Here is a 15,263-nt window from a genome sequence, read left to right on the forward strand (position 1 = left end):
TTATGCTAATTTTGAATGTTATGTATCAGTGGAAACATAATTAATATTAAGCAAATAAATTATGTTTTTAATTTTGAAATTTAATATGTATATTTCTTTATTTTTAGCACTGGGAAATTACAACAAATTACAAGAACTATCATATTTATCTACGCATAAAATGAGAGAAAGACACTTAAGTAATTATGCATTGCATAATAACAGAAAATATTTGTATGAATATTATAAACATCCAAAAGTAATGCAACACCTACTAAATAATAATATATGCAATAAACCCAAATCTTGTATAAATTTAAATATGAAAATTTGCTCAATCTATAACATATCCTACAAAGGATTTAAAAATGCAAAGCTCCAATTGCAAAGACGCTTAATTGCAGTCAAATATATACTTTTCCGGGAATAAAAATTCACTATAAAAACAAAAAGTAACTTCTAATTTTTAGTTTATTTTTCCTTCCTTCATTTGAATCTTCTATTTTTTATTTTATATTTTATTTATATATATTTTATTTACTTATATTTTTTTTTTCATTTATACCAAACCTTAGTAATTTTAGTTACGTTTTCATTTCGTCAAAAGTAAGTTTCGAAATTTTGAAAGTTAATTTCGTTTAAAAACAATGCGTGTTCCTCCTGTGACGTTGAAAGCACGGAATTTGTAATTCAAATTAGTAGACAAAAAAATTCGTTAAATATATTCGGAAATTATTTACATAAAAACTATGATAACAAGACTTTACAACACGGAAGAAGACCCCGCTTTGTGTTCAATAATTTGGGGTGCTAATTTAACGGCAACGTCTGGCGGTCGTAACGGTAATGCGGATGGAATAAGCGCAACACCAACTTTGGATGGAAATTTTGGGAACAGCGGTGATAATTTACGTGATGACTTTTTCATCGCAAATGAGGTAAGTGCTTGTATACTCTACGGTATAATGTAAGGAAACTTCGAAATTATTTTAAAACTTCTTGAAGCAATTTTGATGTTCAGGTTTTCATTTTTTTTCAACTAGTCAAAAAAATTGATGTTAAAGGCATTCTTTGTGATTAAGGTTTACTTTAGAACTTAAGTTTTAAGGATTTATTAAAACGATATGATTAACTTTCATTCAATTTTATATGATTATTTTTTCTTATCAATGTACCAATAATATACCAATTATTGTCTGATATCAATATATGAGTATATATATTATACAATATCCTAGGTTTAAAACAATTAACCTTCATAAGTGTATAAAATTAATATGAAAAAATTATTTACAGATGTCCTTGCGCTTTCCACAAGGGTAGGTTAGATTAGGTTAATATGACAGTAGGTCTGGCGGACGGCTCATTTAAAGCATATAGGTAAATTTTGATACCATTGTTTCAAATGTAGCCATAACTGCTTAAGGCCACCTAATGTACCTACGTGAGCATTGCGATAGCACTGTTTGAAATGTGGTTTTAACTGTTTAACATATCTTTTAGAATAATAATGACACTTTTATAAAGCGCAAAATATTTTTAATTTAAGCACTGGACACGTCTGTAATAGAGCTAAAGTCACGTTTGGCAAAGAATTTCGTCTATCCATTATCGAGAGCTGCGCAGCTACAGGAAAAACAGTTCACTAACAAGGTTTAGTTTCAGAAAAGAGTGATGTATATCTTGTAAACCCCTACACAAGTTCTACAAAATAACTGAGTGATCCGAGAGGCAATTATTCCACAGCAGCGTACTTTAAGATTTTATTTGCCTTTGTTTTGTCGGTGTCAGATTAAAATAACTTCGAATGGATAATAGTATTTCCATATTACTGTAGTTTAAACAAATAGATAACATTAGATCATTGTGATTTCTAAAGACCAAATACCCTGATAGCTTATTCGATTGTTTTCACTTTAATTAAAGCATTACGTATTTCTAAAGGTCTCTCTCTATTACCAGAAATTTTTCTTCCAATATGTATGTATTTATATAAATGTGTCTTCGTATGTAATAGAATATCTAGTAATTTTTGACAAGACTTAATCCAATGTCTGTTTGTATTACCGGAATCATTCTTTCCAAACTTAAGCCGACACCTAGAAAATAAATATCTAATAGAAGAACTAGTGATTTTTGACTAGACTTAATCCAAACGTCACCTTGATGCCTTTAGTAGCCCAAGTTTTTTATGCAAAATTGATTGCATTTTAAATCTGCGCTTAAAAGTATCTCAGAAATCTTTTATACTCTTTTTTAACTCGAGGTATTTTCAAAACCCCTCTTTACACCTTGACTAGATTATATTTATATTAATTTATTTGCATTTAAGCTAATATCTTTTTATCTTATCTAATATTTAGAAAAGATTCAATTTTCATAAATTTTAAATAACTTTAAATAAAATAAGCTGATTGCTTTCGTAACAATAATAAGTTAATCATTTTAAGTATCCTTTAAAATTTTTCATCTGAAGTTACTTACTCCGAGAGTCTGCGAAAAGTGTCAGTAAAAGTCAATATGTGCACACTTTTGACTTCAACTTCTTCAGCACACTTAAATTAATTCTATTGACGGTATTTAAATTCCAAATCCACGACACAAGAATCAATAAAATGCAAATTTATTAGGACAACATTTAAAGTTTAACAACTCAAAATGAACACAGACAGATTTTTGAAATTATTTTGATTTTATTAAATTTTCACTGAAATTTAATAGCAGTCGAAATGAGCAGCATCCATTGCAAGGAATGTGTAACTGTGTCACTTTTCACAGTGGAAAATCTTCAGAAAAATTGATTTTCTCTATGTAAGCCACAGCCTGTCTGACTGCCAACAACGACATTGACAGGATTCATTTATTCATTTGTTTTGCAGTCAAAATTCTCAGAAGGTGGGCCCGCAACGTGCATGGCCTAGAAGAAACCTTTTTGGTAGTATTTGTTTAAAAATGAGTACGACTTTCCTGCTACTTTTGTTTCTAGGTTGTGCTGTATCTAATACACTTTATCTACATTTTAGTCAAAAATAAAGGAAAGCATTGACGTTTTCTGTACTTAACTGAATATTTTATTTGACTTTTTTTACTTCTACTTTTGCTGTATATTTTATTTTTATATTTATTTTTATTTTTATAGAGTGTGGAGGACCCACGTACAGAAGCGTTACGTGAATACTCATATGGCATTATTTTGCCTATTATCTGCGCGCTCGGCATCATTGGCAATGTGCTAAATCTGATTGTACTTACACGCAGGAATATGCGGGGCACGGCCTACATTTACATGAGAGGTAAGTAATTTGTATATAAAATATATATATTAAATCGGAATAAAAAATTTTTTTGTGCTGTTTTTTGGTAAATAAATTTAAAAAAATTTTTGCTTAAATAAATTTTAACAAAGTTTAAAAGTAAATTTTTTCAAAAAATTTAAGTTAGATTGTATGTAGCTGAATATATCTATTTAAATCTATTTATTTTATAAAAAAAAATATTTATGTGTTAGTTTTAATGATAAGCATAACAAGTACAATACTTAATTATGAATAACAAAGATAATACGAACTCCAAGTTCGAATTATACTAAATAAGTTTGCATTGAACTTCTGTATTAACACATGAGTTCATAATTCAAAGGTGACATGGCTTACCTATAAGCGGACAATTAAACCAATTCATTTTCTGAAGATCACTGCTGACGAATATTTGGCTATATCCAAACTGCTATGTGATCAACCCAAGAATTTACGTAGGTGAACTGAAGTGAGGATTAACTCCTCCTCAATTAGACAAAAAAAACTATTTTGATGACACATTTCTTGGAAATTTAGGTAGAAGATTGAACACATGGGAATTAACCAAACTCCTTTAGATACAAGTGTAAATCAAAACTAATCTTAGAACTACTGCTGTGTATATAAAAGAGTGAGGCACCCGAAAACGTAAGCCTGGTTCTCGACAAGTCTGGACATAGACGCAACAGATGCGTCGGTGTCTTGAGTACCGGTAAACATATATTGAAGGAAATTGAACAGCCCAAGAATTTGCTTGGTTAAAGAATTTTATTTATATATAAAAATTTCCTTACTATTGCCACTACAACCGTGTTAATTGAAATTCGATTTTTAGTCATATCTATATCTGATTGTTTTTAATTTTATTAAAACTCAACTAATATACATTGAAAAATGAGTTGTGCAAGACGTTTCATTTACGAGTTCCTAAAATACTTTTTTGGGAGCAGCTCAAAGTTTCACTAGTGATCTAAAATCACAGTACACAGTCAAATGAAGAAGGTCGTCTGTCACTTGTGTACAATTACAAATGTCTATATAATATAAATGCATGCGCAAACGTCAACCTCAGCCTTCTCTTGGCGACGATCCCCGTTTTTTACGAATGAGCCTTAATGACGACCGAGTTTTCAGCGGTGTATCTGTTCCCATCCATCGGTATACTATGGAAAATAATAGTTAACAACGACCGGATTACGGCAGGTTCGGAAGCTTTTTTCTTACTAATACTTTATATTAAGGCGGAAGCCATACCTCCGAACTTGAATGCCTTGGATTCATCTTATCTTATTACATCTGAAATTCAAAAATTTATGTATTCACAAGAATATTAATGCATAATATGATTAAGTCTTGAATAAAAGTTTCGTTCATCCATCATATTATCTGTTATCCGTCATTATCATCATGTTATCAAAGTAAACTTCTCTCTGCGGGACTGACTGAATTCTTAATAAAAGAGCAATTACTAGAGATTTTTTTATGTAAATTAAATTTAAAACTATTATCAATTTTATTGCAATATAATTATTTCATTACAGCACATGTTGCTTGTGGCACAATTACAATTACTTGACCGCATTTAGTGGCTTCAATTAATGCGATGATTTTTATATGGTGACTTTAATTATTGCCAATATTCGTAATCAAAATGTTTCATTCACACAACTCGGGATATCTAGTAATGAAAAAATGACAACAATGAATATGAAAAACCATCGAAGATAAAAACACAAATGACTTTTTGTACCCGCATTCGGATACGGGTGCCATGAAGAGCGTTTTATTTGCTATGTCATTGACACCATTTCCTCCTATTGGCTACCTTTTTTTCCGTCATACATTACCAATTTTCTTTTGAATTGTTTGTTGTTGTTGTTGTATATTCCCTCTTTTATTTTTGTTTCGTGCTCACTTATCAGCAAATTTCATTAACACAAAGTGTCAATTTTTTCCGACGCGTCAAAATGATTTTCCAAATAACTTTTACTAGTCGAATTTTGTTTTATGATTTACGAGTGTTTTCCCCCTTGCAGGCATTAATTTCTTTTCAAAAAATTCAAATCGAATTTGCAAATCATTTTATATTTGTTCAAAATTTTCCAATGTTTTTATTGAAAGTATAAAAATAAACACAAAATATTAAGTATGCAATATAAAGAAAAGATATTTTGAACTTTTCTGCAGTTGAAAGGCAATTTCAGACCCTTTACTTGTGGCTCACATGAGCATTTGGAGTTTTTCACATAATTTTATTGTTCTTACGGCTTTGAAGCAAAATTGGGTGGAAAATTTGATCAAAATGTTTATTTGAAAATAAAAGCCATAAAATAAATTTATTAGTAAACAATAAGTTTTAATGATCAGTGCTTAACAAAAGATTGCCAGATTTGTCAAGTAAGTTGATTAGGAAATTTTACTTTGGGGAAAAAATATGTTTGCAAGTATTTTCACCAAAATTAAAAGACATGTTTTTTTTTATAACTGACTTTATACCAACAATTTACTTTATTAAATACTTAATCAAAAAGCAAGTTGATACTTGGATGATAAGTAATTGAAGTATTAAAATCCTTCCAAAAATGTCTTACTCCTGTGTAGGTATTAATATGTCTGGAAATGAAATATACTCAAACATTATTTGATATAAAATAAATTCAAAACTTGTAAAACCATTAAAATAGATTAAAAGCCTCGATAAATCAAATTCAATTAAAAGATAAGGCATTGAAGTTTAATGAAGTCATCAACTGATATAGCTCGAACACAATGTATGGTAGACTAGCGTTGCTTAATATTCCTTCTAAGTAAAAAGAATGCATTTTAAAAGTGTGCCTACTTTATTTAACTTTTAATTAAATAAACAAAATTAAGAGAATATTATAGCTAATATCAACACCGCGTTATCGAATTTCAGAATGGTTACAAGCTTCAAGGGGAGATATGCAGATCAGAGATCAGTTATTGCTTAGTATGATGAAGTGATAAAAAATAATCCAGTGAAGGCGTAGAGAGGAGTTATGAAGAAACCTCGCAGTGAATAAAAAGTAGAAGTGCTCAAGTGCACTGACTCAATTAGCCTCAACATTATAATAATACTATAATTTTTATAAAATTAATCATTTTTATACTTATATTAAACTACTCAATAATGGATATATAACAGTCTAATACTGAAGGGAAAAACATAGTATAGCTAGTTATAGTTACTAATAACTATATACATATAGTTTATAGATTTAAACAAATCTATACTAACATAAAAAAAATTTAAAAATTATAATGATATAGATGTGACTATTTATTTTACTAAACAGAAACTATTATATTTTTTAGCAAGGCTTCGTACAATACTGAATTGCAATAACAAAAATTTTTAAATATTTTAATTAATTAAAGTTTTGGGTGACCATTCAGCTGTTTCATGTATTGCCAATTACCCACTTATCATTATAAAGATTTCAAATTTTTTCCTTAATATAGAGAATATATATTTGATTGCCAGATACGTTTACGATACAATGTTCGAACCAATACAATAGGTTGCCATTGTGGTTGCGATATTTACAACTAATTCATACTGCTATCAATAGTACGACAAGGTTGAAAGCACTATTGAGACACACATAGTGTGAGACTTGAACCCACTAAAAGCACCTCTTAGGAACGCGCTGAGACGATCCCAGCTATCATACTATAAAAGGCTTCCGACTAACATCGCATTCTAGTAATCACGAAGTGAAACATAAGAAGTTTAATATTTGAATTCCCAAAGCTATTTAAGCTGAAATATACATTGCTTCATCATTTTATTTTGGACCTCCACAAGTTAAACTTATCAAAAATGGGAGGAGCAATACAACTGGTTGCCTCTTATTATTGAGATATATATTGGAATGTTATTGAGATTGAGATATATTAAGTAATATTGAAGTATTATCGATTTCCAGCATAAGTATAGAATTACATTGGTAAAAATACACAAAACCAGAGCTCCAAATAACTATCTTGTTTGAATAATTAAAAAAACTTATTAATTTTCATAATTAGCCATAAAGTATTTCATTATAACTTTTTCGTTTTTTTTTAACTTCAAACATAAAGCATTTTCAACAAGACTTCCTTCGTGAGAATTATCAAATGAATAAGATTGCATTATGATAAAATCACAAAAATTGAAAAAACCAAACTTATTTCACATTTTCAAATCCCATCAACATACATACATTAATATATTCATTTGAAATATATGCATATCCTCTTCAGCATATCATTAATCTATATAAACTCACATAATACAAAACTTTTAAAACATTTCGAAGCTCATTAAAGGACTACCATGAAATGCTTCTAAGCTCCTGCTGCACATTTCAAATAAAATTTTAATTATGTATCCTTTTTGTATCCTTTTTTCGTAAAATTTCGCAAAATTATAATGCAAAATTAAATGAATTTTTTTTTAGAAACGGTAAAGAAATCCTTAAAATGTCAGATTATGTGACTCTACGTTAAAATAAATTAAATAATTGCATAAAATATTTATGGGATCTTTTAGGAAACAAAAGCGAAAAAACTCATTTGCATTTCGCAATAATTTAATTTAATATTTAGCCAAAATCTACTTAAACTGGTATTTAAAATTTTATAATTCTACTAATGCTACTTACTTAAATAAGCCGCAGATAAAAAACATTAGGTTTATGGTGCTGCACTCTAAGTTGGGCATAGGTAATTACATGAGTTTAATTAGTTGATGCAGTTCTCCGATTGGAATGTGATACCTATACTTCTTAATGATATTTTTTGAAATATATATGTGAGTTTAACATATAGTTTTCTGTTCAAATCAGTTTTGAATTTTATTTAAAAACGCTAAGATATAAATTTTATTTTCTTACTGGTTTGAGTTATATTAGTAACGTGAGTATTTATTGATACATTTTACAATATAATTTTAACCAAGACTCAAGTTTGATAATCCTCAGACTTGATTTTCCCCATCAAATACAATATTACAAATATTTTTTAATATATTATAACTTTCGTAAATATACAAGTATTTAAAATATGTGAAGCTATTCATTTCAGTGTTGGGTAATAAACTTTTTTGTTTATATTTAATACCTAATTATGAAAAAATATACTTATATATTATTATATAATATTTTTTATTGGTAAATATTATCATTATTAAACTTAAGGTTTTGCACTGCAACACAGAGATCTATTGTGTCCGCTTCATGAAGTCAGCGCATTTCTCTGTAAACAATTCCTCGGCAATTTATATTTTTGAGCCACTTTTACAGAAACATATGTTTTCTTCTAATATGCGATACATATCAAGTTTACTATTAATACCATTAAACCTTTATCATTTTTCTTCTAACAAAACCTACAAGTTTCTATTGCAGAGAATTAACAGTTGTATAAGGTGATAATTTAACCTGAAAACTCTTGAAGTGCTGTAGTATTATTTTCGAAATTGTTCTTATTTGCAACTAAATCCTCAAATCGATTAATGTTTAAATTCCCTGTAAGCGATTTTAACTGTAATAGTTCTGGTAAATTGTTACAGTGTATCCTAGTCTGTTTCTCCTCTTCATACTGAGTGGGTGAAAAGGAAATACTCACTACTAAGTAACAGAACGTCTTTTTGGGCATACCAGTAACAAGACTACTTCTTTTCTGACAATCAAATGGTACCAGTACGAGCCTTCCATACCGTAAATTCCAACGTAACCTGAAACCCATACGATTCATATCTAGGTAATCAGAATGTCAAAGATTGCTAAGCAAGAGGTATTTAAAATATGTAATACATATGTTTGGTAAACATTTTTGTTGCATTTAAAAAGAATTAAGTACAAATAAAAGATCTTGTAATTTCATCTTGAGGGCTCAAAGATGGCTCTCTTCTTATGACAAGGACGGGACACTTGTGTGAATTTTGGGAAAATGTGATTTGAAGTTTGAAATAAAAAAGAACTTCAAAAATAATTTTAACCTTAATGTAAGACAATATGAAAGTATAAATCGTCTTAACAAAAACACCTGTCTTTTCTGAGGAAAAGTTTAATGTGTCTAAAAGAGGTCCTAATCGAAAGCGTATATAGAGACTTTTTAAAGGAGTGATTTGAAAACTTGTTTAGGACTCGTAAGAAAATATTTAATTGAAAAATTCCACTAGAGTAAAATAACCCGAAATATTTTCAAAACTCTCCTTCTTTCAATATATTTTTTTTAGTATCCGTTTTCCCTAGTGGGGAATAGGGCCGCAATATATTATAAAATATTTTTTTAATTTTTTTTAGTTATTTATTCTTATTAAAAAATTTAAGTTTTTGATTTCAAAACTTAGAGGGAATTAATTGTGCTGTTATAAGGACATCATTATGAAAGTTCTTCCATGTCAATAGCTACCAAAAGTAGCTCCTAAGCACTTTTGCTACATTTTATTTGCGCCTGACTCTGATGGCCTACCGCAACTAAAGCACCATTTAATGTGGCGTATTACGAGCTTTTAATAATTTTATTTTGTATTTTTATTTGTTTGTTGTTTTTTTTGTTTTGGTGTTTTAACTTCCGTTTTGCTAGAGACAATAGAGACGATAGAGAAAATGTAAGCGTGCAATTCAAAACATTTCCGTGAAAGGCGGGAATGAGTACTCATATTTTCCGACAATTTGTTTCAATTTAAATTGCGCATAAAAATTCTTAAACATTGATTTTGGACTTAAATGCGTGGGAAAATAATCTGGGTGTGACCGAATCCTTAAAATGGTGCTAGCAGGACAATTCAATAAAACAATTCATTCCATTAATAATGTTGCAATAGCTTGGGGTGGCAGAATTTAATTATCCAATTTATTGAAATGAAATGTGGAAATTTTTCCAAATTAAGAAATATTTACGTGTTTTATTAATTGACAATGGCGAACCACATAAAAAGCATTTTTAATTCATGACGGACGGACATTGTTTACAAGGATTATTTACATTGTGGCATATGCAAATAGTTGTTTCATAGGCTGGAAAAACAATAAAAGCATAAATGAAATTGAAAAACGATATCACATTTCACTTTCTCGTCATGGCAGATCCTGAAATTTATTATTTCAACTTTATTTTTATTTGCTTAATTTAAAGCAAAATAAATGTTGAATCCTTTATGGTAGCGCAAAAAATGTTAAAATGGAATAAATAAAGTTTGCAAAAGTTGTAAAAAGTTAGATGCAATTTTAGGAAAAATATTGAAAACTTTTAAATGATTTGATGTGCACATGACTAAAACTGATGCATCAGATTATATGCAACCATATGTATATAAACTTCTGAAAGTTAGTTGGTACACATATTTCAGTTGGTAATGCATTTGAGTGTCAACACAGAACTGCTGCAGGCCATAGAAAATGATATATATAAATATTTAAACCACAATTTGTATAGAGATTTCGTTATTAGAATTCAATCACATTTCAACAACATCAGATATGGTCTTAAATTTAATTTTTAAATAAAAATTTATGCAAACAATTTTGATTAGTGCCTGACTTTTACTTACTGAAATGTATAAAATTCTTCAATTGATAATATTCATATATACTTAAGTACGGAAATAAATTTTTCTGTGATGTTTAAATTTTTCGTTTAAATTTAAATTTTTGAAATTATGTTAAAAATATAATAAAATATATTTTGAAAAATGTTTTTAAATTAAAACTGAAACCAAAAATTGTTTATGGTGCATCTATGAATAACATCATCATCATTACTGTGCAAAGGTCTGCATAATCAGAGCAACTATCGTTCACAAAAATCATAATAATCAAATAATTATTTCCTTACAACAACCAAAAAATTATTTGTTAAATAAAATGAATTTAATAAAAGTTAATCCGCTAGACCTCTTGCTAGTTTGACAAATTCTTCTATACGGAAACGGAAGGATAGACCCACCATCCTATTTTCCTAAAGATCACCCTAAGTAATTTATCTTATACGCCGTAATATTTGATAAATAAGTCCTGGGTACTTATTCGAAGCCCCTTAAAATAATTTACAAGAAAAAAAGACAAAAAAATGAACTAGATTTATCTGTTATATAAATAAAATGCTGCATATTTCAAGAAGTGTATATAGGGTGATTAAGGGATATACTTCTACATACGTTATAATATTGAACAAAGACGCCAATATTAAGAGATACCTTTGTATGTGGCATTAAAATTGGTGAAGTTATTAATTTTGTAATAATCGACATAAAAATGCAAAGCACGTTATTAATAAAAAAAGTAGCAAGACGTTAAGGTGGCATTTGATTTCAACGACAATATGAAACCATTGGACAATTTTGACATTATTGTAAATATTCATAGTAAATGATAGATATGAACTTAATAATGTTTAGTTTGGTTAAGTTAGCTTGCATATAATTGTTGTCAAGCGGCTTGAAATTGACAGCTGCAGTCTTCGGCACTTATCACAATAAGTAAGATAAAAGCAATAATCCATCAAAATTTTTGAAGCATCTTGTAAAATATATTTCAAATCTTTTGATTTACGAAATCTTTATATGTTACCCTGAATGTTCTTTCTGATAAGTATAATTTCAGAAGTTGGCAAAAATTACCCTGGTGTACTTGTTTTTGATAGTTTCCACATAAAAATTTTCAACTTTAAAACTCAATATGTTAAACATTAAGCTGTATTTATATATATCGTACCGTAGTAGAAGAAGTTCTTTATAATAGCTGTATTTACTTAAATCTGTTGTTACAAAGTTCTGGCCGGGAAATGGAAATTATACGCCATCAGAAATTGCAATCCATATGCCATTCGGCTGCAAAATAATTTCAATAAATTTCATTAAAAATAAATTTAACGTTAGATATGACGGCAGTAAAAATTTTACTTAATAGCCACTATTTCGAAATCTCTCTATCAATAAATCCCATTTAAATTTAATTTTTGGAAGGATAAATACTCCAACTTTCAATATTTTCTAATAATTTATGCAATCCTCATTCATGACACATTTTTCTGCAATATAAATAATTTTCGTACTCTTCAATTACAATATTCCTCTAAATTTTTAACATAAATTTATATTAATGAAAGCAGAGCAAATTCTCATTTAAGAATTATGGCTATTATTTCTATATTTTATGGTATCCCATACATCCTGCAAAATTCTTTGTGGTGCGCTTAAAATTCTACTGTCACATATTACAATACAAATTAAATGATTTGTGGCGAAGTGGAAAATTTTTCGAATTTATCAAACTATTGAAAAATCGTATAAAAGTAGTAAACGCAAAAGCCAGAAATGACTGCCATTAAATAAAAATAATGATACCAAACATGTGAAAGTCCTGCAATAAATTAATTTATTGCGTTATTGGCGACATTCCTTTGCGTTGTAAAGACTGAAATAAAACAGAATGCATAAAACGATGTTTTCCCAACAACGACACATAGCTAAAGTGGGCTATCAGCAATGCCAGGCAAAATAAAAAATTTCTGCCATTACAGAAGTAATTACAACTGACACTGACAACAACAATTGGTAACATCACAACATCACAACATCACATGCGTATGTGCTCCTGTGAATGGCAGCACTCAAATAGCAACACTCAAATGCCAGCAAAGAACAGATATTATTGGCTTACCAACAAAAATTTCCACTCGGCACAACATGTTTAAGTCCTGGCACCACAGAGCCTGTTGCAAACAATACTCAAGGAAACTGTTTCGTTTGATTTGTTGTGCTCATTTGTTGCTTTTTGCAAATCTTTACTATTTTGCTAACTGTTAATTTGAATGTGATGTCCTCACAGCTAAGCTGTGATGAGCAAAGCTGCTATAAAAGTCTACCATACATAAAATATCTCTTCGACAGAAGCAAATTATTTTACCCGAAATGATATTTTTATTACTGCTCTGTTTTAGTAGCTCCAACATCATTAAAAAGTAATTATAATTTCATTCGATTGAAGTTGGGGAAGGACATGCACGTGCTTTCACTTAATAAATTGTACATTAATGCTTGATTTCTAGTTTAGATTTAGAGTAATTAACGAGATATCAATACGCATGAAGTTAATATGTGAACATAAAATATTGCTATAATGGCACTCATACGAGTATGACAAGCAGTAAAAATCAACTTCCTACACTTAACGCACTATAGATGTTATTAATTGTCAATATGTCAACCTTCGAATATAAAAGCATTTATAATAAAAATTTCAATATTTTATAACATACGTATTCATGTAAAAATATAAATAAAACATTAAAGGAGTTAAAGTCATAGGCAATGCAACAGATATAAACACGGCATTCATGGCTTTCATCGATTGTCTTACGACCACCACTTGATACGTTCTTTGAAGTCCTTTTAGTGTAGCAAAACTGCAGCAATGCACGCAATACACATGTGCAACATGCAACAATTTGCCCTTTGCTTGTAGCGGATTTGACATTGCATGTGTAATTAATATTTGCTTGTAGCATGTTTTCCTACTCAAGGGTTAATGGGTCAAACTGCAACATTTGAGGACAATTGCAACACCATGCAAACACAAAGGATATCATCATAACTGGCAGTGGCAGCAATGGCAGTGCCAAGAGTGGCAACAGCGGCAACAGTGGCAGTAGCGGGGGCAGCAATCTGTGACATTTAAACGCAGATTGTTAGCAAATTTTGTTGGTGTTAAATTTCTATTAAACGTCAACGGAAACGGTTTTTATTTTGCATGGCTGACTTTGTGAGCTTTCGCTATTGGCGCCATTTTGTTTGACCACCTTAAGTGAAAAATTGTTATTTTCATCAAAATAAAATTTACCATAAAATTGAGGTCGCACTTTAAAAATGCGGGATTTTTTTTCTGATTTTCGTTTTCTAATATTATTTTCTCATATTTTTTTGAGCTTCATTGTTTTTACGAGTTATTTTTGTATGAAATTTTAGCTAAAAAAATAACCTGAGGACAGAAATGTTCTTATGGAAAAACAATTGAAAAGGTTTTGCTTCTATAAGAGCATAAATATTTTTCTAAAGTTTTACGAAATTTTTCGTAAACATGAAAGTATTCTTCAAAATAAAATGATTTATTGTTTTGCTAAAAGTTTGGAAAAATAGAATTAAGAAAAGATAATGGCACCTTTTTATTATTTTGTCAATAAAAATAAAGTATGAATTAACGTTATAAGGTCAAAATCATCACAGCATCACAGTTCGGGACGTTATGATGTTTGCTAACTTTATTAAATATTATCAATTTTTCATTCTACTTTTTGGATTTTTGATTTATCTGTCTGATGTTAAGATCATTTTCATATTTTCAGTATTGTTTCCAAGAGCTATATTTGGACTTATCTTCGTAAAATGCAGAAGAACTTTAAAGTATTATCACTAAAGTCTTACTAGTTTATAAACCTCCCCGAACTTATTACATATAGCATCATAGTTCGAGTGGCTATGATTGTTGCTCACTTTATTAGGTGGTTAAATATTATAATTTTTTCACTCTACTCTTTGAACTTTTGATTCATCTGACTAATGTCCAGATCGTTTTCATATTTTCAATATTGTTTCTTAGAGCTGCATCTCAAGTTATCTTCGTAAAATGCAGAAAAACTTCAAAGTATTACTTCAAAAGTATTATTAGTTCAAAACCTTCCCTGAACATGTTATGTGTTCTTGTATTCAGTTCTTTATGTAACCGCTATTACAATATTTTCCTGCAATTCAATTGTTTTATATTTAGTATTTAAATTCTATATATGTCACACATATATTGTATTCTTAACATTTTGAAATCGATTTTAAATACTATCACAGAAAGTTATCCTGCAGAGCCGAAACAAGCAGTATTATTGGTCGGACAAAGTACGGCACTTTACCTTCTTTAAATATATCTATGTAACAATAAACTATGGTAATTGCATAGTTACTGAAAAGTTTTACAGTTTAACAGTGGT

General features: G+C 29.2%; 1 protein-coding gene across 1 annotated transcript in view; it reads left to right on the forward strand.

The window, feature by feature from the left end:
- The first annotated feature begins 611 nt into the window (after positions 1-611).
- Positions 612-15,263, forward strand: part of LOC119667865 (probable G-protein coupled receptor B0563.6) — a 22,523-nt gene continuing 7,871 nt past the window's right edge. The window contains exons 1-2 of the mRNA XM_038077204.1: positions 612-917; positions 3,119-3,272. Coding sequence (XP_037933132.1) covers positions 729-917; positions 3,119-3,272 — 343 coding nt within the window. The 5' untranslated portion in view covers positions 612-728. The remainder of the gene's footprint in view (positions 918-3,118; positions 3,273-15,263) is intronic.

This window comes from Teleopsis dalmanni, chromosome 1, assembly GCF_002237135.1.
Source record: "Teleopsis dalmanni isolate 2A chromosome 1, ASM223713v2, whole genome shotgun sequence".
Lineage (NCBI taxonomy): Eukaryota > Metazoa > Arthropoda > Insecta > Diptera > Diopsidae > Teleopsis > Teleopsis dalmanni.